The 25,784-nt window shown below is 48.2% G+C and overlaps 12 protein-coding genes across 12 annotated transcripts; 5 read left to right on the plus strand and 7 right to left on the minus strand.

Annotated features, from left to right (window-relative positions):
• Positions 1-7: 7 nt before the first annotated feature.
• TRVA0_002S02454 (uncharacterized protein) lies at positions 8-1,075 on the minus strand (the record flags this gene model as incomplete). The annotated part of the gene is made up of 1 exon (XM_076682240.1): positions 8-1,075. The coding sequence occupies one exon, from the start codon at positions 1,073-1,075 to the stop codon at positions 8-10; it is 1,068 nt and encodes a 355-aa protein (XP_076543486.1).
• A 338-nt stretch (positions 1,076-1,413) lies between these two features.
• Positions 1,414-4,578, minus strand: TTI1 (Tti1p; the record flags this gene model as incomplete). The annotated part of the gene is made up of 1 exon (XM_076682241.1): positions 1,414-4,578. The coding sequence occupies one exon, from the start codon at positions 4,576-4,578 to the stop codon at positions 1,414-1,416; it is 3,165 nt and encodes a 1,054-aa protein (XP_076543487.1).
• A 792-nt stretch (positions 4,579-5,370) lies between these two features.
• Positions 5,371-6,265, plus strand: RPS22A (uS8 family ribosomal protein; the record flags this gene model as incomplete). The annotated part of the gene is made up of 3 exons (XM_076682242.1): positions 5,371-5,399; positions 5,662-5,798; positions 6,006-6,265. The coding sequence occupies exons 2-3, from the start codon at positions 5,666-5,668 to the stop codon at positions 6,263-6,265; spliced, it is 393 nt and encodes a 130-aa protein (XP_076543488.1). The 5' UTR covers positions 5,371-5,399; positions 5,662-5,665.
• Positions 6,266-7,133: 868 nt separating this feature from the next.
• Positions 7,134-7,634, minus strand: MIX23 (Mix23p; the record flags this gene model as incomplete). Its single annotated transcript, XM_076682243.1, has 1 exon — positions 7,134-7,634. The coding sequence occupies one exon, from the start codon at positions 7,632-7,634 to the stop codon at positions 7,134-7,136; it is 501 nt and encodes a 166-aa protein (XP_076543489.1).
• A 570-nt stretch (positions 7,635-8,204) lies between these two features.
• On the plus strand, positions 8,205-9,638 carry TRVA0_002S02542 (uncharacterized protein; the record flags this gene model as incomplete). Its single annotated transcript, XM_076682244.1, has 1 exon — positions 8,205-9,638. One exon carries the CDS (start codon positions 8,205-8,207, stop codon positions 9,636-9,638), a length of 1,434 nt encoding a protein of 477 aa, XP_076543490.1.
• Positions 9,639-9,808: 170 nt separating this feature from the next.
• Positions 9,809-10,945, minus strand: GAS4 (1,3-beta-glucanosyltransferase; the record flags this gene model as incomplete). Its single annotated transcript, XM_076682245.1, has 1 exon — positions 9,809-10,945. The coding sequence occupies one exon, from the start codon at positions 10,943-10,945 to the stop codon at positions 9,809-9,811; it is 1,137 nt and encodes a 378-aa protein (XP_076543491.1).
• Positions 10,946-11,967: 1,022 nt separating this feature from the next.
• TRVA0_002S02586 (putative NADP-dependent mannitol dehydrogenase) lies at positions 11,968-12,747 on the minus strand (the record flags this gene model as incomplete). Its single annotated transcript, XM_076682246.1, has 1 exon — positions 11,968-12,747. The coding sequence occupies one exon, from the start codon at positions 12,745-12,747 to the stop codon at positions 11,968-11,970; it is 780 nt and encodes a 259-aa protein (XP_076543492.1).
• A 292-nt stretch (positions 12,748-13,039) lies between these two features.
• On the plus strand, positions 13,040-14,170 carry SOR1 (NAD(P)-dependent alcohol dehydrogenase; the record flags this gene model as incomplete). Its single annotated transcript, XM_076682247.1, has 1 exon — positions 13,040-14,170. One exon carries the CDS (start codon positions 13,040-13,042, stop codon positions 14,168-14,170), a length of 1,131 nt encoding a protein of 376 aa, XP_076543493.1.
• Positions 14,171-15,982: 1,812 nt separating this feature from the next.
• On the plus strand, positions 15,983-17,065 carry SGT2 (Sgt2p; the record flags this gene model as incomplete). Its single annotated transcript, XM_076682248.1, has 1 exon — positions 15,983-17,065. The coding sequence occupies one exon, from the start codon at positions 15,983-15,985 to the stop codon at positions 17,063-17,065; it is 1,083 nt and encodes a 360-aa protein (XP_076543494.1).
• Positions 17,066-17,668: 603 nt separating this feature from the next.
• Positions 17,669-20,702, minus strand: VRL1 (Vrl1p; the record flags this gene model as incomplete). The annotated part of the gene is made up of 2 exons (XM_076682249.1): positions 17,669-18,837; positions 18,890-20,702. The coding sequence occupies 2 exons, from the start codon at positions 20,700-20,702 to the stop codon at positions 17,669-17,671; spliced, it is 2,982 nt and encodes a 993-aa protein (XP_076543495.1).
• Positions 20,703-21,417: 715 nt separating this feature from the next.
• TSR3 (ribosome biogenesis protein TSR3) lies at positions 21,418-22,329 on the plus strand (the record flags this gene model as incomplete). The annotated part of the gene is made up of 1 exon (XM_076682250.1): positions 21,418-22,329. One exon carries the CDS (start codon positions 21,418-21,420, stop codon positions 22,327-22,329), a length of 912 nt encoding a protein of 303 aa, XP_076543496.1.
• A 114-nt stretch (positions 22,330-22,443) lies between these two features.
• On the minus strand, positions 22,444-25,483 carry SRO77 (putative Rab GTPase-binding protein SRO77; the record flags this gene model as incomplete). The annotated part of the gene is made up of 2 exons (XM_076682251.1): positions 22,444-25,323; positions 25,373-25,483. 2 exons carry the CDS (start codon positions 25,481-25,483, stop codon positions 22,444-22,446), a joined length of 2,991 nt encoding a protein of 996 aa, XP_076543497.1.
• Positions 25,484-25,784: the final 301 nt, after the last annotated feature.

Genomic DNA, 25,784 nt, shown 5'->3' on the forward strand with positions numbered 1-25,784 from the left:
GTACAGGTCAATTGGACTTCTTCTTGGGTAGGCGTGCTTTCTTGAAATACTTGCTCTTCTTATTGTCCTCATCACTTTGGCTGTCGCCATCGCTATCATTTTGGCTGTCGCTCTCGGTTTCGTGGGTCAACTTTTGAAGGTCAGGCACAAATGCTGAGGTTCGGCCACCTACAGTAATGTGCTTTATCGAATGCCCAAGAGCCGTTTTCGTCTTGTCGTTCTTTCTCCTCTTACCCCACCTGTAAAGCATGAGCCAGTCGTGCGGGAACTGTGCTGTGTTGCCCTCAACTTTCACCACAAACTCGCAAATGTTTATAATTGTATCATATAACGCCTTGAGCTGGTGTTCCGTCAATTCGTTGGTCATCGCCTGAGGGTGAAGCCGCGCCTGGTAGCACACCTCGTCGGCCACCCAGTTGCCAATTCCTGAAAACACCGCCTGGTCCATAAGCAGAGTCTTGACATGTAGCTTGCGTCTCGTAACTTTCTGACAAAACGTCTCGAAATCCCACCGCGAGTCGGGCTTCGAGAAGTCAATGCCCAGCTTCGACAATGGCTCTTTTTTCATCAATTCCTCGTCGGACCCGATACCTTCAAAATAGCGTATCTTGCCCAGTCTCCGAGGATCGTAGAATGCAACCTGCGTGTCGTCGTCACACTTGAGTACAAATTTGTAGTATTTAGGCGGCCACACTTCATCCTTGACCTCTTTGTACCCGCCTCTGGCCATGTCCTCTTTAGCCTCTTCGCTCTTAAACCGCTCGAGCACGACTTGGTCGCCGCCATTCTCCATAACAATAAGGTGCGTCGCGATACCCTTGACTTTTACCATTCCGGTCATGCCAAAATGTAACAGCGCGACCTTACTGTTGCTTGTTCTGAACCAAAAGTACTTGCCGTGCCGTCCGACGCTTTCAACAGTCTCGCCTTTAAACGCCCGTTCAAACAAGACATTGGTCAATGGCGACGCAAATACTTTGTCATCTACAGTAGTATCCACAGCTTTAATGAGCTTTCCGACTAAGAACCGCCGCAGAATTGCCGCGGCATGTGCGACTTCTCCGATCTCGGGCATTGTTGTGTAACTGGTGATGTCTGATCACCTCCGTCTTGAATGGGTATCACCTCCGTCCGTGTCTGGGGGGGCACACAGCCCATCTTGGCTCAAGCCATCAGGTGCTCAAGTTAATTCATTAGCTAGAATTTTCTGGAATTTTCTAGAATTTTCATATTACCGGTAATAAAATTTTCTGACTTCTATGAAACGATAGTAATGCGTACACCAGGTTAATTCAATTGGGCAAGGTATCGGTACCGGTACTTCTTTCGCTTAGCTTCTGTATAAGAGGTCCCAAGTTAATATTCGCGATTATGGTACTTTTATTGAGACTAGATTTTGTTTAGTTGAAATACTTATGTAACAGCAACATACTCCAATCCCAGTCTCGATCGAGGCATAGGCAGTTTCTTTCCAATCATGCCCAGCTTCATCATTTCAAACCAAACATAGTCGCCATTGACTCGCTCAAATGCAGACCGTAAACTCAAAAAGAGCTCCCGATAGTCGTCCGAATCCTTTGGAGAGAGATAACTCACTACGCTCTCCAGCATCGACCCATACACCTCCTCCGTTAGTTGGACGTGGGAAACAATCTTCTCAAGACACTGCAGCGCCGCAATCATCTTCCTCATTTCTATGGAGAATTTCGGCAGCCGTCCTTTCCTCTGCGGCAAAAGCGTACGCAGCTTTTTCCACAACTCTTCCACGCGGCGAGTCATGAATTCGCTGGCAAACTCGCACGTTTGAGCAATCGCTTCCAATACCGCCTCAAGAACAGAGATTTCGCTATCGTCGAGCCGCGAAACCAACACTGGCCAGTACGAGTTCACCAGTGGAAGGAACTCCTTTTCGTTTGTTGCTAACACGGGAACTGCGCTGGTAATGATTTTGGCCAGGTTGTATCTCATCGCTGCAGACTCATGTACCAGGTATATGTCCGTGTATTCAGCAATCTTCTTCACTGTAGTGTACGTGGACTTTGGCACAATAGATGGCCATTTCTTATCCTCCTCCTCTTCCTCATTGTCCATCTCTTTTGCCTCGGTCTCAGTTTCCGCATTCAGCTCTTCAGCTTCATTTTCGTCTCGAGATTTGCTCTTGTTTTCCCAGTATTCATCAAAGGATCCCTTTGCACCAACTTCCGCTGCAATAGACTCAAACTGATCTCTGTCTGGCTTATATTTAAGCTCTCTAACCAGCTCCTCAACGCTCGTAAGGTGGATTTCAGTCCCATTCTTCTCTTTATCCTTCAGCGTCAATTGCCCAGCAAATCCTTTTACAACCTCCTCTACCAGAGTGTCAAAAACGCTGAAGATTCCCTCCGTCAAAACTGCATATCCATGATAGTTATCCAAAATAGTCATGAGCGTAACAACAACGTCCCTCATGTAAGGCACAACTTCTGGTCCAGCAAGCTTTATCAACGAGGACAGTACACCGGCACTTTGGGGCGACAGATCCAATGTGTTCAACTTTAGCGAAATCCCATCAATGATATAGTCCGCGTTGTCAACCAATAACCTCTCTACATTCTCATATTGGCAATCGTACGCGACACGAGATATCGCCTGCTGAGCCTGCTGTCTGATTCCCGTATTCGAACTCCCCAAGTAGAATATTAACGGAGATATCATATCAGGCAATGCATGCTTCATTTCTTCCCCATAATATGCAGATACTTCACCTAAACCGTATAGCGCAAGTGCGATTGTCGCATTATCAATCGGCTTGAGCGAACTTTGCTTGAGGTTAGAAGCATTCTGTTCCGTGATGTCCAACAAAATGCCAAAATAGTCCTCAACTAACGGCTGCAGGTCGGAAGAAGAAGACTCCACTAGCATCATATCAAGATTCAAAAATTCTTCAATGTCCCTTCCCTGCAAACGTGATTTGTTGATTCCAGTTAGTGCAGTTGTTGCTATCCACAGCCCGCCAAACTTCCTCGACTTGTCTAGTGAATTGTGTAGAGTATCAATTGAGAAGCTTAGAAGACTCCTCTGCATAGACTCATCGGCCGAACTAGAGTTGTAAATAAGCTGGTAGAGCGCCGTCTCAGATACCTGTGGCAACTGAGATGCGATCCCGAATACCGAAAGATTTGGCGCCACCTGTACAGGGAACTTACCACCAGTCGGAGCCAGCGCTTTTCTCGGATTAAACTCCGCAACGTTCGGCGTACTTCTATCTGCTTTGAAGATCGTCGATGCCTCAGTCAGAGACTCCATCAGTCTAAGATCAAGCACCTGCATTGGGACCTTGAGCCGTCTGGCATATTGCATGCCATACTCTACTGCTCTTAATATCACCAATGCCTGCTTCTCATCAGGGGAATTTAAAGCCTGGGGAATGCCTTCGATCCACTCGTCCACCTTCTCCATTAACAAGTTTCGCAAAAGACCACTCTGTTTTAGAATGGCAAAGAAGGTCCCTGAATGAATATCTGACCATAAGTCGCTGTTAGAGTTCATCTCCCGCTTCGATAAAATGGTCATCACCGAGTCAATTGCGATACCCATTGAAGAAGTCAGTGAAACACTACACCGACTCATAATTGGAATGCAAAAATCAAACAACGCGTCAAGGACTGCATGATGTGAATGTGATCTCACAGCAACCGCAAAGCCACTAAAAGCCATTCTGAATTGTTCACTTGTGGCCCTGACCCACTCATCGGTCCTCATGTCCTTCTCCGCGGCCTCTTTCTTTAGGTCGGCATCGTCCAGAGCGGTTGGCACAATGGCGCCGAGAGCCTTACATGCCGAAACGAAGCACTTGTAATTAGGTGCCTTGCCATATTTGCCAGTTATTTCCTTAACAACCACCGATACGACGCGCGGTAGGATCAATGCCGCATCATTACCTGTGCATTTAGTGCCGATTACCCTCAGCAGTCCAAACGCTGCGTCAACTACAGAGCTCTCCTCCGGGGCTTTCTCAATGCAGTCCAGTATCAAATGAAGCAGCAAAGGTAGAAATTCTACTTTTGAGAGTGAGCTTGATGGGCTGTTTTTTGTCACACCTCGGTCAAAACAGGCCGTCATCGCCGTCAGTGCCGCAGTGTAAACCTCTGGCGGCCGGGGAATTAGTACCAGCCCCTTAGACGCCTCAATGTCACTAATGGTCTCGGCAATGCGTTGGAATGACGTGTTGACAATTGACATTACCGTGGCTTGCGACGCCATGGTTTTCCAGGCGAAGGCCATATATGACAACATCCATTCGCAATAGCGATCGTCGGTCAGTAATTTTTGCCGGTCTGAGAAAACAAGATCAAACAATGCTAGTAGAACTATTGTGTAGTCGTCTCTAAACAAGCTTGGATGCGCGGTGTTCTCTCCATCGCTAATCGTCTCGGCGGTCGTCTCTAGCAGCCTTCGGAACTCGGGTGTATCATCCCCGTGATTCCATATCGACAATAAAATGGATACCAAGTTATTATGGACGTTTGGGTTCCCTGGGAGTATTCTGGCTACTTTTATGGCCTGTAAGACCATAGGCGTCTCGCGTTTGCCGTTCATCTCATGATTTCCGCTTGACTGGGGGGTCGGTATATGGATGGATGGTGATGGTATCGCACCTCCCAACTTTCTTTTCGGGGCAGTAGAGTTATCAGGCTGGGGACTCAAGCAGGGTAAAAATATTTCTGAGAGCTTCAATGATTCTACAGGAGAAGCTCGTAGTATCGTAGTGCCGGGTATTCGGCCGTGATACATGTAATAGGATTGTGATGGGTGGGAGATCATTGTGCACGTTAGTAATCAGTTTTACGAACCATGAAATTGACAAACTATCGAATCTGAGAGCAGCATCTCATATCAATGTTCAGCCAGTAGCTAAAGATAAGCTGAGTATTTCGAAGGAACAGCTCAGCTTCCATCTTTCATCTGTTAAAGCAATGAATGGCTGCTACGCTCGTGGTACTACAGATGATAAACTGAGCTATTATGTCACGCTTAGTACCAGTAAGTAGAATGCAAAAGAGGACAAAAAAGAAAACAATATCGTTTTTTATTCAATTGAGGGGCCTTTCATATCAAGCGCTCTAATTCTACTTTGTCAGGCCAATGTGTCTGTGCGGCTAACCGTCGAGCCGCGTGAGCCGCAATGTACGCTCCCAGCCGCGTACCACCCCAAAATGGAAAAGTCCAAAATTAGGGCTTTGAAATCGTCGCGCGCGCACGCGGCGGAGCATTGTTCCCACTCCCCAAGTCACAGAGCAGGGGTGAGACACTTTTGGGTGAAAAATCATTAAAATACCAGCGCTCACATTTTTTCCCGCTTTTTTTCTCCTCTTACCAACATTAGTTGTTCCGAAGTACGACCACTCGCCAAAAAAATTGTAAGAATCCGCATGTTATCGGTCTCCTTGCAGTGAGATTGTTTATTGAAGTGTCAATGGAGTAATGTATTTGCTCCTTGGCTCTTCAAGAGATGAAATTCACATAGCATTGATACACCGGTAGCCAAATACATGCATGGTTGAATTCTTGTCTAAAGTGATAGAGAAGAACACTCCTCCATGACTAAAGGGATCCGAGTTGTAGACGTGTTTTGCAGGGTAGATTAGGTGTTTTGGAAGAGTTGGGTTGCTAACAAAACAGTAAAATGACTCGAACCTCCGTTCTTGCTGACGCTCTTAAGACCATCACCAACGCCGAGAAGGCTGGTAAGCGACAGGTCTTGATCCGACCATCCTCCAAGGTCATCCTCAAGTTCCTTGCCGTCATCCAGAAGCACGGTATGTAATTTTTCCCCCTATTGGTATCGAGTTGATAACTGGATGAGGTGGAGTTTTTTCAGTCTCACTTTGTCTTTTAAGTACTCGAAAGATTAATTTCGGAGAATGCTTCTTACACGATGGCTGACTTTTGAACACTCAGCTATCGTTTACTTTCTCTGAACATTTTTTTATTGGTCTTGAACCTTTATACTAACTCTTATCCAGGCTACATTGACGACTTCGAGTTCGTTGACGACCACCGATCTGGCAAGATTGTTGTCTTCCTCAACGGTCGACTCAACAAGGTTGGTGTCATCTCTCCACGATTCAACATCCGAATTGGTGACATTGAGAAGTGGGTTACCAACCTCCTCCCATCCCGACAGTTTGGTTACATCATCCTCACCACCTCTGCTGGTATCATGGACCACGAGGAGGCCCGACGAAAGCACGTTGCCGGCAAGATTCTCGGCTTCGTTTACTAAAAAGTTTGCCTTTTTTCTCTAATTTATTGTATCTAGTTGGTTTATGAGTGATGATTGTATATTAATGTTATTCGATTAATACAACTTTGATGCAGTAAAATTTGGATGCTTTCGCTTCGTTCTTCCAATAATTCTATATTCCTACTAACTAAAATGTTAATCGAGAATTGTGGAAATAAAGCTCAATTGATAGAATTACAGTGGCCCGAATTCCTTTCTCAGGAACTACCGGTAGAAGCTCAAGTTCAAGCTATCAGGTACCATGGCAAGCTTATTTTATTGCAGCCAGGACATACTGTAATTGCTTATAGGAATACGTTGCACTTGAGGTCCAATTGAAACGGGAGCTATTGAAGCAAATAGCTATGTCTTGTTCAAGTACCCATGTATCCTGATTGCAAGACGAGCCATACATTGAGGTACTTAATAATGAGATATATTATCTTGGCGCTTTAGTAGGGGACTTGAAACTAACGGCGTAAAGTATATAGAACATATTGTGCCTAATTGTGCTTGTAATTCCAAGGGGAAACCCTCAATAGCTGATTCTACCATGATATCATACTACGTATTGTAGTAAAGTTAATGAATGAATTCTAGTCAGGCGCAAATAAATTCCTCATCTCACTAATCCTATGTTATACTACTGTACTAGCTATGCAAAAGCAACAATCTGTACTGTACGACATACGGAGTAATTGCGCTTGAGTCAGCAGCGATTGCGCCATAGCTCAACACCGATGTACCATACATTTTCAGGCACACATTCAGGGACCAATGAAGAAAATAGCTATACAATAATGGTACTGTATTAGAAAATTCAATATATACAAAATAAAGAGTGTTATAAAATTACATTGCTGACAAGTTAGTGGAACCTGTTTTCATATGCATCGAGGTAAGATTGTGCTTCAGCAGAGAACGACCCACATTTCTCAGCAAGCAGATCTGCCGAATTCTGCCGCACAATCGTCTCAACATTACGCTCAGCTTGGACCCACGTCCGGATTGATTCTTCGGCTGCAGGCGGAACCCTGTCGAAGTCTCGGGCGCCATATGGATCGAGCCGTGGGTCAATTCTTTTGCCCACAACTTCCTCGCTACTTTTCATCTCTAGCTGCTCCTTCTTGACCTCTGCTACTTTACTGCAGTATTCTATTAGAACATCTCTTGAATACCATGCTGGGAACAGCTCTTTGGTGATATGGTCCGCGCAGGAACCAGTTCTCGGCAGGGTGTTATGAAGGTTATCGTCAGATCTCTTACGAGAATACCTCAGAAAAGCCCGGATAGCTGTTGCCGAGTAACACGCACCGGGGTTCATGAACTCCTTGATTTGCGGATCGACTGAACCGTCGAATAATGGCATTATAATCAATTTTGCCACCTTGGGGAGTCAAAGAAGGGGAGGATACAAAAGTGACCGACGGAACTCGCGGCTTTAAACTGGTATCTGAAAAAACTCAACTCAATCAATCCTTTATCTGATTTCTTGTCGCTGAATCGTCTTTCAAAGAGCGAAAATCCAGCTTATTTGGTTAGTTAGCGTTTACTGGAAAAGCCAAGGGCTCATTTCGATCATCGGTACGATATTTGGTGATGATCACGCGGCTGACAATTACCGGCTAAATCTCCACATTATAATTAGGGACGTCCGTCACTCGAACGCTATTTCCCCCCTTTTTCCAGCCTTTTGGATCCATGATAGATCGAGTAAAACGTTGGGGTGTGCTGTCTATTTGAACGAGATTGCTGGTCAGCTTAAATGAGCATAGAAGCTGGATTGTTGGCCGTGAACGCGAATACATCTTGTGCCGAATTAACCGCCTGCATCCAAGCAGCCCTGCGCTTGAAATTACTGTTTGGAGACGATAAAGAGCAGCCAAGGCGGACATAACCTGCAGTTAAAAGCACCTTCGAACCAGGGAAGTCATCCAGTATGAAGCCGTCGTTTCGAGGGAAGACGCGAAAGTGGCCTTATATCACCAAAGAGGACGTACTGAGAGTGACCCAGAAATTAAGTCCTCCAGTGTCACAGACCAACCTGAAACTAAAGTCCCCTGGAGAATCTTCTTCTGCGCTAGCTACTGGTGACGAGGAGGTAGACAGAAAAGTAGCACCAAACTTGGTACTTCTCCCTGTAGAGATTCTGCAGACCATTATTGAGCAACTGGTGGTCGGAGCTGTGAGCGTTCACGTCGCCTATGGAGACATATTTGCTCTGTCTGCAGTCAATAGGCGGTTCAATTCGTTGCTGCCTAGGGAGAAGCTTTACGAGACCGTTGTACTATACAGTAAACAGCAGGCAATTAAGTTCCTCAAGTGCCTGGGCAAGAGCAAGAATAACCGCAATGGGAGCTTGATCAAGACGCTATGCGTAGCACACCCAGAAGATGACTCTTCTGTAAGCGTTCTATTGAGTTACACTGGATTCTCATCATCTTCACCCAAGATGAAGTCTAGGCCATGGCCTGACGTTCTGCTTGATATACTTGCAATCCTGACAAACTTGGAACACCTCATTCTCGACGAGATGGCTCCGCAATTCAAGTTCCCCGCATCCCTGGAACACTCTAAAGTTGTCCAAGAAATTCATGCGCGGAAAAACGAGCTTTATGTTAGTTTGTCGCCTGAAATTGGCTGGCATGGTAGTCTGCACCGTGACACTCTGTGGGCTTTTGGGGGCCTTTACAAACTGCATCTTACAAACATGGTGATCCAGGAAAACTCTTTAAACGACAAGGGAGTAGAGATCTGCTCAAATATTCGAAACCTCATCCTTTCTGGTTGCATCATACGATGCTCTCCTGAGACTATCGCGAATGCATTCAAGAACGTGACTCATCTAACTATCGACATGTTCAAGGCGTCGAGCGAGCTCATGATAACGACATGTTTCCCAAACCTGACTGAGCTACTAATAGGTACCACGGGGAAGTTGATAGAGACACGCAAGCCCATGGCGCAGACGCTGCTACCCTTGTCTGTACTCCCTGCCAAGTACCAGCGCCTGTCAACGGCGACCTACCGTACGCCACGCTCCCGTATGACCAAGGCGGATACTCGACTAGAATACCTCATTAACTACCTGAGCCAAACTGTGACGAAGATCAAGCACTTGCAAAAGTTTACAATTGTTGCCACACCGGTTTGCGTAGCTCCTCCACACGATCCTCATTACGAGCCAAGTGTCAATATCTTTACCAACATCGGCATCCTTGAAAACATTCCTGAGGTTGTAGTTGTAATTCCTCGAATCATATCCTTCTCTAAGGGCGATTGGGGAGAGTTAATTGGCTGCGACATGAACCTGACGGTGATGAATTTTGACGGTGTTGTGTTCTACCAGAAAGATCAAGCTTCAGCTGCTTAACTATTAAGATCAAACGTCGGCTGCTTAACTAGTCTTGCTTGGCTTCTACAAAGGACAGTTAAAGAATCAATTTCTAATAGGCTGCTGACTCCAGAATTTAGCCATCTAGTGATGAGATATGAGACCATGTATGCATGCAATAATAATTATGAATTTAACTAAGGGATGGCTTATATGTAGCCTTTGATCAAGAGCCATCCCCACGTCAGAATTACAGCCATTATCGAAGAAATGTAAGGAATAACCATCTGTGCCGTGGAAGAAAAGTGCTCTGTATTGAGAGGAATTGGTGCAACAGGGTGCGGTTTCTCGCCATCGCGACTGCCGAGATCAGCGACGGCACGAGGAGCAGTAATAGGAGTTTCACGCTTCCAGTCATCAGGGATGTCTATTTGCTTGTTGGCTATGAGGGAGTCGTCGACGTCGATAATGTCAAGAGAGGTTGCGGTGACCTTAACTGGTACAAACCTGCCTCGTTTGACGGGCGCTCCTTCGGCGATAAGCTTGGAAGCGAAGGTGTCTGGAATAGCGTTTCGAGTATTGAGATTGTCATAGCTGTCTAGACACTGCCTAGGCCGTTCCGATTTTAGCACCACGTCGGATGTAGTATCGCGTACCTTGGCATATCGTTCCTTTAACTTGTGGAAGTCTGGCAAGAGGAACACTTTCCCATTGGTGTCTGTTTCGACGAGACCGTAGTTATTCGGCTCTTGAGTGAACTCATAAACGAGCCCGCCACTGAACACAGAAGTCATTGAGGTGTATAGGCACTCGACTTCTTGGAACTGTCGCGGTAGTACGGCGTTGCAGCCGTATTCTGAGAAAAACAGTGGTAGGGCATAATCGTGGTAATCATTCAGTAGGACATTGTATCCGCTAGTCTGGAGCGTCTGCGTTCCGCACCATTGGTAGGAATTGACGCCGTAGAAATCGACGGAGGTTTGGTCGTCACCACATTCAAGATACCTAGCCAGCGATACGCGATACCTAAGGTCATCGGCGGCGGAGTAGCCCACGGGAATGGTTCTGGGCGCTCGGACGCGGATATAGTTTTTGATATCGCGAATAACAGCTTTGATGTAATGTGGGGAATTTGTGGCAGACTTGTCGTCATTCACGACCTCGTTACCAGCAAAGAACCCCAGAGTATTGTTGTACCCGGAAAATTGGTCGACGACTTTGAGAATATGAGTGAGGTACTCGGGGGTGTATGATGTCCATGGCTCGTATCGATTCAGGCTTTCGCCGACTTTGGGTGAATTGACGTCCAGAACTAGATAGATTCCGGCTGCCGCGAGAAGACTCATACATTCATCGTGATTGAGGTCGGGATTGACCGTATACACTCTCAATGCCTTTCTGGGGGGTTAGCTTTTTACAGAGGAAGCATTGAACATACGTTTATTCCCAGCTGCTGGAAGAGATATATATCTCTTGCGCAAGTGTTGATATCAGACAGTGGATCTGACCGGCCAATGTACCCAGAGGATCCTCCGGGCTGGTAGTCGATTCCTTTAATCATAAACTAGACACAATTAGGGCCGTCCATTGGCTATATTTTGTGGCCATACTCGTTCTTTTGTGACAGCATCAACAAACTGCCGGCCCTGGATCTCGATTGGATTAATCGTGCCAATGGCACTGGCAATCGTTAAAATCCCTAGGAGACATCCTATTGTCGATAGTACGTTCATTTTGGTGTATTGTTTATATCTATGTGATAAAGGGACGTTATACGAATTGTTTATTTATTATCCTGCTTCTAACTCTATACGTATTTACCTTACTCTATGCGGCGTGTGCGGCTCACTTACTGGGTGCACATGTACTTTAATTGAGTTTGGGCCAGCCGCACCGACCCCTCCCCCGCTCTCCTCTCCCGCGGGATTCGCGTTATGCTTTTTCTAAGGCCCCCGCCTTGAGAGAGATTGACTTTCATCCATTAATTATTTAAGGGACACAGAAATGTGTAAGAACATAAATATGCGCAGATGTATATGTATATTAAATGTACCGAAAATAAAAACATAATCGACAGTCGATAACCACTTACCGGCTATTTATCGAAGGTGGTGAACCGGCTATCGAGGCCCCCCACGCTAGCCGGAGAACGTGCATGAAATTGAAAAATCCCGCTTCAATAGCCGGCTTCCACCATCGAGGAGATCTATTTGCTTCAATAGCCGGTTTCCGCCATCGATGAGATCTATTTGCATCAATAGCCGGTTTCCGCCATCGATAAGATCAAATAAACGCTGAAATATGAATTAAGCGGAACCTCCCATAGTAGATTACAATCTAGATCATGAATTATGCATAACATTACAAATTATCGGCCCATCCAGCCGCCATCGACAAGCAGAATCTCGCCAGAAACGTAGTTAGAAGCGTTGGAAGCAAGGAACACAGCCGGACCCTTGAAATCTTCAGCATTGCCCCATCTCCCGGCTGGAATTCGCTCCAAAATCTGTCGCGATCGGGTCGGGTCAGCAATCAAAGCCTCGTTCATGTCAGTAGCAATGTATCCCGGAGCAATGGCGTTGACAGTGATACCCTTGGAGATCCACTCGTTCGAAAGAGCCTTGGTAAGCTGGGAAACACCACCCTTGGAAGCAGCATAGGCTGGAACGGTAATACCGCCCTGGAAGGAGCACAGCGAAGCAATGTTGATGATCTTACCTCGCATACCGGCCGCATCCGGTTCTCGCTCGAGCATGTGGGCGCCAGTGTCTCGGCACAGGATCCAAGTAGCATTGAGGTTGACCCGGATGACATCGTCCCAGTCCTCGTCGGTGAACTGGTGAGCTGGTCGTCGTCGCTGGATACCGGCACAATTGATGAGGATATCGATCTGTGGGACAACAGTCAGCACCTTCTTAACGAGGCCCTTAACAGCAGCAGTGTCAAACAAATCAGCCTCGACAATGTACGCCTTTCGACCCGCTTTCTCAATGGCCTCCTTTACCGAAGTGTTCTTGGAATCTCTCTGGATGAGCACTACGTCGGCTCCGGCCTCCGCCAGTGCGATAGCCATACCAGCACCAATGCCTCGGGTACCACCGGTCACCAGCGCGATCTTGCCTTCAATGTTGAACAACTTTGAACTCATCTTTTTTTTTCTTAATTTTAAAAAAATGCAATGCCAATAAATAATCCTGTCGGATGCCTGGCACCTCCCCTGGGATTAAATATGCCTCGACCCCTCCATTCAGAGCGGAGAAACCGGGCATCCTCCCCCGCGGGGGAACCCCACCCTCTGCCCCCCCGCCTCGAACAGGCAATTCACGGCAATGGAGCCCGGCGATGGAGTAAAGAGATCCGGGGGGCTTATAAGAAGGCCAATAGTACCGGCTGAACGGTCCCCAGAAATCTTTTTTTTCTTAATTTTGCATACAGACGCCATGACTACTCAAAAGATTCAAGCCAGCGTGCTTAAGAAGCAGAAGGATCTGACCCTCGAGACCCGGGAGATCAATGCTCCACAGGGTAGCGAGGTCCAGGTCGCTGTCAAGGCGACTACTCTGTGTGGATCTGACATGCACTACTACCTTCACGGCCGAAACGGTGACAATATCGTGCGGGAGCCACTGACTCTGGGCCACGAGTCTGCCGGTGTCATCACTGCCGTAGGCCCGGAGGTTGAGGGCCTCAAGGTGGGCGACCGGGTTGCTCTCGAAGTCGGAAAGCCATGTGGGTACTGCGAGGTTTGCAAGAAGGGTCGATACAACCTGTGTTCTAAGATGCAGTTCCGATCGAGCGCCAAGTCGTTCCCACACTTCCAGGGTACTCTCCAAGAGCGAATCAACTGCCCGGCTTCGTGGGTTTACAAGCTGCCCAAGTCGGTAAGCCTCGAGGACGCTGCTCTGCTGGAACCATTGGCTGTGGCCATCCATGCTGCTAACCGTGCTACCATTGAGCACGGTTCGACCTGTTTGGTCATTGGTGCTGGTGCTGTGGGCCTGCTAAGTGCTGCTATTGCCCGAGTTAACGGGTGCTCCACTGTTGTCATTTGCGATATCGCCAAGAACCGAGTCGATTTCGCCGTGGAGAACGGGTTGGCTGACTATGGGTATACTGTTCCTCTCAAGCGAGGTCAGACTACCGAGGAAAAGCTGCAAATTTCGCAGGAACTCGCCGACGCTCTTACGAGCATTGAGACCGAGGACGGTCCAATTGGCGAGTTCAACTACACTTTCGAGTGCACTGGCGTCGAGTCGTGTGTCCAGGCTGGCATTTACGCTACTGCTCCAGGTGGCAAGGTGCTGTTTGTCGGTATGGGCCAGCCAGTCCAGACTCTCCATATGTCTGCTGCGTTGATGCGAGAAGTAGACTTGTTGGGTGTCCTTCGATATGCCAACGCCTACCCAACCGGCATCCGGCTCATGGCGTCCAAGCAGATTCCGGCTCTTGACAAGATGATTACGCATAGAATCAAGGGTCTTGAGAACGTTCCAGAGGCGTTCGAACTTGCCGGCAAACCTCAGGACAAGGAGGGCAACCTAGTCATTAAGGTGGCCGTCGTTTTGGACTAACCGTTATGTTTTGCTATGTCAATGAATTTAGATTAATGAACCATTTTTGCTGAATGATAAATAGACTAATAATGATGAATCGTAACATTGGGGGGACCAGTCCCCCCAAACCCCTGGGGACTCCGCTTCGCGGAGACTCTCACTTCTGGTGTGCCTTACACAAGTCAATGAATGTAGATGAACGTGATTATCAAACTATAAGTAATACGGTGATACATAAGATAGGATATCCGGCATTCCATTTCATTATCACATGTACTATTATTTTCAATAGCTACATTGTCGCTGCAATTCTCACTGTAGGGATGAAATTCCAAACTAGTGGTACTACCCCGCCATGAAAAATCCGCGACAATGGCAAGTAATATGCGCGACGAGTAAATATACATCTAAATCATAATATGCAAGATCTACGTTATCATTACGTTCAACCGTTGGCATAGCGGGGTATGAATCCAAAAGAAGCATAGCGGTGTTATGGCCGGAAGACGCCGAAATGAGGATTGACCAAGAGATGCCCCCAACGATAATACGACAGGTGGTCCCTCTTCACGTGGCCCCTGCGTAGAGAATATATGACATCATTACTATTTTACTCTAATAGAGTGTGACTGTCGAATTTATATATTAATGCCCTGAGTACAGAAGCACAGAAGCACAGAGCATGGGATGCCATGTCGCCAGATCAATTGAGCGAGTTCGAGCTTGGAATCAGGGAGATTGCAGTATACAATCGCGACGTGGAACGCTATGTTACCGACCTACTTGAAGATACCTTTGAGAACTGCCACCGCAACCCACCGGATGCCGCTGAGATCAGACAGGTACTCTCCAAACTGCTAGCTTCGCTGGTTATCGATAGCCTAAACGGCCCGAATACAGTCCGACTTTCGCCGCAGGCCGTTAAGCGCGTAGAATCAGTGCTCTTCCGTGTCCTCCTCAACTACAGCAACCGCGACCTGGCGTTCCAGGCAATCGAGCTGCTTATCAATCTGGCTAACCTCGTCTCTTCCTGTTGCGATGATTCTTCCATCAAGCTCAGCGCCGGCTATGAGATCCACGAGAGCTACAAAATTTCCGTTCTGTCCGAGACGCTGGACAGAATACGTACCACTTTCCCCAACCATTCGCCGGCAGAATTCAGCAACCTCGCCAGGTTATACGTCGCTATTGTCACTGAAGGCCGGCATTACCATAACTTCGTCCACTGCCCCACAGTACTGTCTAAAAGTTGATACCTCTACTACGTAATGTACTGACCACCACTCTCTCTCCACATATCCACGCATACCCTTACATTGACATGCTTCCTTTTCGAGTGATAACAAAAAAATAACCAGTATCGTAATACTGTACCACTTGCTGTATTGCCAGTAAGTCGGTAACTAGGCTAAAACCGGTTGGATCTTGGAAGTTCTGAAACCCGTTTCGCCTAGTTACCCCCTGTACGTACGGCTGTAACAACCTCACCGTTACAGGCTATTGGCAACGCAACAGACTTAAAAGCCTGACCACACTAAACCAACTCTTACCAACCAAACACATCAAATAGCTACGAAATACCCATCTTCCACGACACTAAACTAGTCCTCTCGTTATACGAATATGCAAACACCATTGCATTTAATAGAGATGGACCATATATGTGTCCCGCGTACACCACATCCCGCCATGCGTAAATGTCAAAACCTTCCAGGAGGTTCTCTCGCGCGCCGCCTCCTCCCCCATCGAAGCATTTAAATGGCAGAAACCCCCCTCCTCCTTTGAAGAACGTGATTTTCCACTCGTCACCTTCCATTCGAATTTTGACAAATGGTTAACCAACAGAAGAAGGACCTGGCGGTCAAGATCGTAGACTTCCTCCAGTCATGCAAGAACGATAATACGTTCTCCGGCGATGATGCCGAGACGGCGGATGTTGCTATCGAGTGCATCACCGGCCTGTTTGACGTCGAGGCCTCGGTCCAGCCAAACGATGACCTGCTCACCATGTTTGAAAAGTTCTCCTCCCTCAAGGCTACCGAGGAGAAGCCGGCCTCTGCCTCATCGAGCGAGCCTGTGACCCCCACAGTTACCGAGGAGCAGAAGGAGGAGGCCAACAAGCTCAAGATTGAGGGCAACCGGTACATTGCTCAGCGAGAGTTCCAGGCGGCCGCTGATGCATACTCCAAGGCAATTGCCATTGACCCTACTAACGCCGTGTACTTCTCCAACCGATCCGCAGCCTACAGCTCCTTGCGAGACTGTGACAGAGCTGCTGAGGACGCACGGAAGGCCATTGAGCTTGATCCCGCCTACTCGCGGGCTTACTCGCGGCTGGGTCTTGCGCTCTACAGCTTGGGCGACACGCGGGGTGCGGTAGAGGCCTATGAAAAGGGCCTCAAGATTGAGGGCGACAGTCCTTCCGACGGCATGAAGCGTGGCTACGAGGCCGCCAAGAAGCGGCTGGAAGAGGAGCTTGACGAGTCCAGCAATACTAACGCTGACGAGTCTTCCTCTGTCGCCAATAGCGCTAGCGCTTCTGACAATGCGTCTGGTGCCCGAGGCATGCCAGACTTTTCAAGCATGTTTGGCGGAGCCGGCGGCAGCGGCGGCGCCGGTGGATTGCCAGATCTGAGCTCTCTTTTGGGCGGTGGAGGCATGCCGGACCTTGGCTCGATCATGCAGAACCCACAGTTTGCCTCGATGGCCCAGAACTTGATGTCGAATCCGAATATCCAGAACATGATGAGCTCTCCGGGTGTCCAGAACATGATGCGAAACATGCAGAGCGGCCAGATGCCTTCCTTCTCTGATATCATGAACAACCCAGAGCTTCAGAACATTGCCCGATCTGCTATGGGGGGCAACAATGATAACGGCTCTAACAATAATAACGAAAGTGGTTCCAACTAGACATAAACTGTTTTGTGCCACAAATGATCCCGATACTAACGATGTCACGAAAAAAACATAATGTATACAAAGAAAATGCCATCTGATGCCATGATTAATGGGATTGGGACGGGTTTTGTTTGAATGCGACTTGTGTATTTTCACCCGCCTATGATGAAAGATTAAGTTCTGCAATTCTGAGCTTTCGAAGTCCGCCTAGTTTCTTTCACAGTATCTTTCGAGATGCTCCCTGGAGAAGCCACGGTGTGTACTTCACTCCATGCTGAATAACTATCACATTCACATTTTACTTCTGAGGCATTATGGTGAAATACACGTCGATTTCAATAGACCCCCCCCCCCCAACCCCTGTGGAGCGAATTCATACTTGTAGTCTCATCCCCATTGTTTGGGCTTTAGAAACCCTCCACGAAGTGGAGCCTCAGGGGGTTTGGGGGGACTGGTCCCCCCAATTACACTAGAAGATAATATGTATTCGAGGGCCAGCCCTCGAGCTCCCGTAGCTGGGGGGCAAGCCCCCCAGACCCCCCTACTATTGCACCATTATTTGGAGCTTAGCTTCATATTTGGCAACATTAATCGTGAGTAGTTTGATATTATAAATTACACTTCTGAAGCGAACCGCTTAAACTTATCCTGAAGCCGGGTCAGCCTCTGGAGCCGCTCCTTCTGAGACTTGATCATGCCTTCGGTAAAGTCCTTAAGAATGGTGCGTAGCTCCTGCTCCTGCACCTGATAGAACCCACCAAGCTCCGATGCTGAGGCAATATGAGCAGCCTTGATATCGCTACTGAGCCTCTGAATTTCGCTCTGGCAAATATATATCTTATCCTGAGTCTCCTTTACCGAACGCTCCTTCTTTTCCTCAAACATACCCATCGGCCACGAGGACTTATTGTTGAGCTTCTCGAGAGCCTCTTTGAGCTTTTGGAAAGCAGACTCTTGCGCCTCCAATTGGTAAATTAGCCCCATCGGTTGCGCTAGAGATGTAACCACAGAACGTGCAGTACTCGCCATTCCGGACACATTATAGCTAAACCTGCTGAGCGTCTTATCCTGCACACTGAACGTCAACTCGATATCGTTAGTAGATTCAACATCGCTTGGCGAATTAATCCCTGGACACACGAGGAAAGGGATATCGCGTAACTTTTCCCAAAATATCTCGTGTGCTTCAAAATAGTCGTAAGTCTTATTCATCATTGCCAGAACTGATTTAGCGAGACGATTGACGGACCCGCTTACCCTGCTCGTTTCCTCGGATGCATGGTCGAAGAATATCTTAATAAGCTCAAGATCACCACTGTTATAAACAGTGATGTCCTCGTATTGAAGCTCCTTCCGGCTCTCAAGCTTTCCTCGACAGCGATCAATTACCTGCTGCTTCTCCAAGTCCTGTATTAATAGGAACTCCCACAATAATTCATGGGCAGCAAACGTAGGGTGGGCGAGCAGAATCCTCAGGAACATATTCAACCGCACGCGAGTTTCATAAATAACCTGTCGTGATGGCTTGAGAGGAATGGCAAAAGGATTCCGTGGAGAGCGTAGAATAGGAATCCACGTATACGGGTTTTCGTACGTGAGCCACTTCTGTAAGAATACAAAATCTTGGAACGTTCGTCGGACCGTCGCAGTTACGGTAGGTTTTTTCGTTTCCGGGTCATATTCGCCAGTTTTGATAAAGAATTGCAGGTCATTATCAAAAACGACAGTACGCGTTATCAGCGCATACTTATTGTTCACCGGCGAAGTGTTGAACAACAGCATCTCTAAATCTGTTAGCAATTTAACCACGAGCTAGTGGGCTATCCAAGTACTCACCATCCAATAAACTTAAAGCTTCGATATCTTTTGCCAACTCCAAAACAGTTAGACCCCTGTTCTCCGTCCGTTCAAGATCAATAAGCGGATTCTGGGTAATAAGCTTCATGGCATCCATCCGCGAGAATTTACAATATATCATTAGAGGCGTGAGGCCCTTGGCATTGGGCCAGTTAACATCAGCATCATAAGCGAGGATTTTCTCCAGAGTCTTGCGGTCTTTAGCAATATGGAGAAGGGTATTTCCACGATTGTCGACATGATCCAGAATGTTCATAACCGGAGCATCCTTAGAGTATCGCGGATCGTTTTGAAGCTGCTCTTTCCACACGTCAAGCGCTCGAGTGACCATTTTGTCATACTCCGGATGGTCGTAGCTTCGCAGCAAACTGAATAATGGCGTTTGACCATTGTGGTCTTTCTTGGTCCAGTCGACAAGCATTCCAACTTCGTCAATGAGCCATGGGGCATAGAATAAATAATGGCCAAGCGACCGATCAAACGAGTCGCACAGCGCTAGATAATGACGCTTCTCTGCATAATCGGCAGACTCTATAACGTCAAGTATACGGCGGATTAGCTTTTCGTCGCGTGCCTCAACTGCAGCAACCAAGAGCGTTGTCCCCTGCTCGTTTCTATCACTCAAAATGAACTCTAGCGTAATAACATCATCTTGCTTAAGCAGGGTATCGAATGCGTCGTAGTTTCGGGCTTTTATAGCCTGCATGAGTCCTGATTCGCCATACCTAGTACGGCTCTTCAAGACAGACTTCCAGTTGAGTAGCTCGTCCTTACAGAGCTCATCAATAAACTCCTGCAAGTTTCCATGACTTTTTATGAGCTCCCACATCTTCTCGTTGCTTCTTGACAGATCAGCAAGACCGTCAGATTCATTGAGAATGTGATATAGGACGACTTCGTAGGTCATTAATGCATAGCCTAGCTGTCCTGAGTCTGTGCTCCTAAATGTGTAGTTCTTGAGATAGTTCAGCTCGGAGTCAGGATGTTGAACTTTAGATCGGCTGATAACCAGAAGCATCAGGCTAATAAGCGAGTCTGCACTGAGATGGCTGCGGCCGCTCGGGATTATGGTGCCATTGCCCATCCCTGAGGTAGTGGCAAAGGTTGTAGAGCCATTTGTGGTGCCACTGGAGTTTAACAGCGGCGATGACTTAAGATTAATAGAGTTGTCCTGGCCCAGGATCTTCATCACGTTCAAAAGCACCTCGATTTTTTCCTCAGTGCCTTTACTTTCGCTGAGCCTATCGAGTTCTTCAGTAGCCTCCGCAACCACTGCCGTCAGTGAGAGTACTTCATTCTCTGGGATGAAAGAAGGCAACCCGATCTGTGAAATATCTACCGACCTGATCTTGTCAATTGACTTCAAACACTGAAGGTCACGCTTGGCCCTGAACTTTGTCAGCTTCTCCCAAATAACGTCGTACGCATTGGCTTCGACATATTCGTGGAGCAAGTTTGCGATATCTTCTCCCGTCAGGTTATGCTCAAGCGCCATTGCGCTTATTTCCCTGCTGTCACAGGATTGAAACACCTGGATGGCATTTTCTACGGCCCGATCCAGCGCCGCAAGAAGATCTTCTTCACTTTCTGCCGGTGGCTTGTCCAAGTTATCTATAATGAGGTTCAACGGGCCGAATAACTGCCGCGAAAGAGAAGGATAGTTGGCCAAAATTGCCTCAAACTCGGGGGCTTGGGTAAATGAGGTGTCTGATCCGTTCTTCTCCGGAGCCTTTGCAATCTCCACCAATTGGTACTTTGAAGAAATCGTCGGGGACACTTCTTTGCTGGGCATTGGCTGACCTACCAGTGGCCGCTCAATCTCGTATATCATAAACTGTGCATCCAGCGACAGCCCTTCGCTAGACGGATAAAACAAGTACTCCGAAGTGATCTCGGAGCGCACGTAAGTCTTCGACCCTTTATGAGTATGCACGAACCCTTCGTTGATGATCACCGTGCGATTATTCATTGTCTTGAAGTATCTCGCTCGGTGATGGCTGCGAGCCGAGGTCGGGACCTGGATGATGTGTGCTGCTATGAAATCCTCATGGAGGCACAAATCACGGTACGGGAGCGACGACTCTTTGTCGACAGACCACTCGAGCACTTTTGTCTGCGGAACGAGGATGGCGTATCCATTGGTATAGTTCTTGAGCGTATCAAACAGCTGCCGGTGCTTTGAGCTCGGGTTCGGGTGGTTAAATATTGCATTGACCAGCGGATTCAAAAGCTGTGGAGACGGCATCGTGCTCTTGAACTCTTAGCCTTCACCACCACACGCTCCAGAATCGCGGTTCTTTCCTCTATCTTTATTTAAAAGCGAAATCAGCTGTATCTCGCTATCACGTATTTAAGGCTGCATTTCCCCGGCCCGGGGGTCCAGTGGCGGGTATCACTGATAGCTAAACTCCCAAAAGCCTCGCGCGCCCCACATCACCAAAAGATTTTTTCATCACCGGACTTGAGGGCTATCACGGGACAGTTTAGAAGATCAGAAGCAACCAAAAATGGGCAAAGGACGACCAGATGGTAAGCGCCGTGGCCCAGGTGGGGGCAGGCATCAGGAGACGAAGCACCGGGAGTCTGCGGAGGCGAATTTCCCGGCAAAAATGGCCATGTGGGACTTCAACCACTGCGATCCAAAGCGATGCAGCGGTAAGAAGCTTGCCCGGCTAGGGCTGATCAAAAGCCTTCGAGTAGGGCAGAAATTCGGTGGGATTGTCGTTTCCCCCAATGGAAAAGAGCCCGTGTGCCCGAATGACCGGGAAATTGTCGAACAGCACGGGGCGGCCGTAGTTGAGTGCTCGTGGGCCCGGATCGAAGAGATCCCGTTCAATAAGATCGGCGGAAAGCATGAGAGGCTCCTGCCCTATCTGGTCGCGGCAAACCCTGTAAACTACGGCAAGCCATGGCGACTGAATTGCGTAGAGGCTCTTGCTGCATGCTTTGCTATTACTGGGCATTTGGACTGGGCAGAGGAAGTGCTGTCGCATTTCTCGTGGGGACACTGCTTCCTCGAGATCAATGAGGATTTGATTGAGCTCTACCAGGAATGCACTGATGGCGCGTCGATAAAAGAGGCCCAAGAGCAGTGGTTGCTAGCTTTAGAACAGGAGGATGCCGAGCGGCGTCAAGCTAAGCTCAATGGTGATGATATGTTCATGCCTCCGTCTGATTCGGAGGAGTATGAGTATGATTATGGACAAGAAGAAGACGAGGAGAGTGATGCGGAAGATACTAAACCAAAAGAAGCTCGTCCATCGGTGGTAATTGGCGAGCTTGGGGATGAAACTAAGCCGTCGGTTGTCATTGGTGAGCTTTCAGATGATGAACCTAAGCCATCGGTTGTCATTGGGGAACTTTCTGATGATTCAGATGATGAATTGAGCAAATCCACCCAAAAAATTAGTATAACATAGAATATGGACTGTCTGCATTATTTATCTGTAATATAATCACCTACGCTAACGGATCAACTGAAAACGCCTTGTATAATAAGCATCACTGTGGACAAGCTATACTAAATAATTCGGTTAGAGGCCGAACCGAGACTTGAAAGAAGCCTTGAAGGCGCTACTTTTGGCATCTTTGACCATTCCGCTAAGACTGTTCATGTAATCTGCACTGGACTTTTCAAGATTGTCCAGAGCACTCTGAATGGAGCCAAGCTTAAATCCTCGCTCATCAACGGCATCTGTCATATCGTCGTACTCATTGGCGCCAGATCGAGATGTCTGGGCGTATGCTTTCCTTCGCTGCTGATCCCGAATAAGGCGCTCCTGCTCTTTTCGTGAATCCTCCTCTTCAAGCTGCTTCTTGCTCTTGGGTCGTCGGGAGCCGCCAATGATGAGATCCAGCTCCTCGGCTGTAGTATGCTGGCGACCCTTGATCCACTGAACGGCACTGATGGTCGGTCGCAGTGGCAATTCCTTCATAACGTCGTACAAAGCGTCAGACAGGATATCCTCAGCCTTGATTCCTCGTCCCCAGATTCTCACCATTCCGCCAGACCACTTATTCGGTCTAACAACAAGGTCACCAGTCCTGGTAACGAGACTATCCTTGGCGTAAGCCGGATCAAGTGGGTATGGCAAGCTTCTACTTGAAATCTCCCGCAAATGTGGCACGCCGAATACCTTGATCTCAGATGATTCGGTAACGCACACAAGAGCCAAGGAATCGCCTTCTCGGAGGTAGGCGATGCCTGCGCTGGCACACCGGAACGGGAACCGCTTATGGGTGATCTTGCTATTTGGCTGGCGGAATACTCGGGCTTCAGTCGGGGTAACTGCGATAAGAGCACCTGGAATAGCGATACCTTCGGCAAGTCTCGCCATCATAGAGGTCTCAGCAACAGCACTGACGCCAATAGCGGCGTTAATTGGCGAAAGAGAGATAATAGTATCGTCGGCGACGTCCATTAGGCCCACAAATTCCACAACGTAGCCTCCCTGCGGCCGTGGGACCACTCGAAAAGTGTATACGTTGCCTTCATTGGAGCCAACCGACATGACAATGCTGGAGTAATTTTCCTCTTGTATCGAGTGGATGGCGAACTCAATATAAGTACCGTAGTCTTGGCCGCCAACACCCCTTGATCTCCTTCTATTGACTGAGGCAAAGATTTGGGCGAGATTGCCCATGTAGATGACTGCAGGACCTCGTTTGTCAACTACACACACGTCACCACTGGCGTAGGCAATAGCGACAAACCCAATGCTCGAGTTCTTCAGTGCTGTTACTGGACCACTCTCAGGGTTCGAAACAAGCGTCTGTGGCATGAACCCTTCCTTGACGTTCAATGGTGCACGGTGCCTGATGTCCTCCAGTACTGCTTTCTGCCCCCCGCCCGACATCGAAGAGGACAAATTGCCCTTGTTGACTGCAAAGTTGAATAGAACAGTCTCACCAGATTCTACGGACGCCGATAGTTCCGCAACAGCACCAGCGAAAGAAATGTGGGTCACCCGGTTCGAGTTGTGTTCCTGCAAGGCGTTCGACATGCTGACTTCAATGACATTGGCGTCCTCGATTTCTCCGTGAGAAGCGTCCCACAGCTTAATCGTGCCATCCTCATGACCAGTGCAAAGTGCGGTACGGTATTGGAAGTTCCGCAAGTGCCGTCGAGCCGGTGCACCTCCTCTAAACAACTCTCCTTTGCTCTTAACTGCAGCCATCATACCGAGCCATTGATTCCGCGGCACAAGAGAGTGCTCCAAAACACTAATGAACGGAGTGATCCACCCGAGGGATGGAGGAAGTAGGGTCGGATCAGTAACCACATTGCCTTCCGGATAGCTCACAACAATCAGCTCACCAGTAGCAACTCGAACCAAGAAGTAATCTGGATTATGGTTGCCTGCGTAGTACGGTCCAACCGTAGGAAGCATAATAAAGCTTGCAATATTAATACCCTCCGGCATGGGGAACATCTTCTGTTTCTTGGGGTTGGCGTAATGATGTCCCATATTCTGGTAGGAAGTGATTGCCACCTGGGGCGTGCTTCCAAAATACAGCATGGTCAGCCCTTTAATAGAGCCTTCAAATAGGTCACCCCCAGACACGAGAATCGACGTGTCCTCGGGGTTCTTGGAGCAGATCCACGCAATCTGACGAATTGGTGTTCGCACGCCTTCGTCGGGGGACACAGTGGACCTTCGCGGCACATTTACATCGGTATCGGTCAGAGTACGCGCCTGAAGCAGGTTCCCTTCCGTGGCATCCCAGAACACAAGCGACCCATCAACGTGAGCGCTGAGAATGTGGTGTCCATTCGGGTGCCACACGGCAGCAACATACTTAGGGTGCCGCAATTGCTGCATGTTGAGATAGTCCGTCTCACCGCCAGGGGCATTTGGAGGCACTTCGTACCGTAGACTCAATATAATCTCGCTCTTGACCAGGGAAAATGTCACTAGAGTATCGGTGTAGCATACCAGGAGCACCGACACATCCCGCGGGTGTAGCGCTAGTGACAGTACGGGGGACATCCTGAACTTGGAGGAAACGCTCTTCTGCAGATTGTCAATTCGCATAGGAGCAATGTTGCCTCGGTCCACGTCGTAGACGATGACTTGCCCGTTTTCCAGACCCAAAAACAGCCAATCAAGCGACGGATCCGACTCCAGAGCTGTAACCTCTCTCGGACAGTCGTACTGTGATGCAAGTTCCCTCGTGTCCATGTTAATTACAGTAATTCTGCTCCGCTGATCGACTGCTACGAGGTAGAGCGACCGAATAATGCGGAGGAACTTTATGGGCACGCCTACACCGCCAGCTGCCGTGAACACGACCTCAACATTGCGCTGGCCAAACACATGAATTTTGCCCGCATCAGTGCCAATGGCTAGCAGGCTCTGGACAGGGTCGAATGCCATGTCCGTAATGGCTCCACTTAATCCGAACCGGGCAACCTTAGTGTGGTTAGTTAAAACAATTCGAAAGGCAAACCAAAAGGCTTACATCGTCTATTTTAAACAGAGAATCTGTGAGAGCTTCTGAGAAGTCGTTCTCACCGAGATTCTTCAATCTCGAGAACATGGACGTCATCCTCAATGGCCGATAAGGGTCCATGCGGTGTAGTATGGTGGTACTTAAAGGGCCCGAGCAGTGCGTAATAACCAGCACGGTTGAAGATCTCTGACTCGTCCGTTTGGGGTAATGTGTGCGGCTGACGGTGGATATCACCATTACGAGTCGCTCTCAATCTAGTCTAGAGAGACTTGATTAATTGCCGGTTTAATAGTGGGAAATGTCATACGAGGGTCCTCCACCACCTCCGGGGCCAAATAAGTTCTCCCCATCGTTTGAATGGGTCCAAAAATTTGGCGACGCTGTGGGGCGTTCGAGTGACCGAAGAGGGAATATCAACCAT

This window comes from Trichomonascus vanleenenianus (genome assembly GCF_965637985.1).
Source record: "Trichomonascus vanleenenianus strain CLIB 3782 genome assembly, contig: TRVA0_002S, whole genome shotgun sequence".
Lineage (NCBI taxonomy): Eukaryota > Fungi > Ascomycota > Dipodascomycetes > Dipodascales > Trichomonascaceae > Blastobotrys > Blastobotrys vanleenenianus.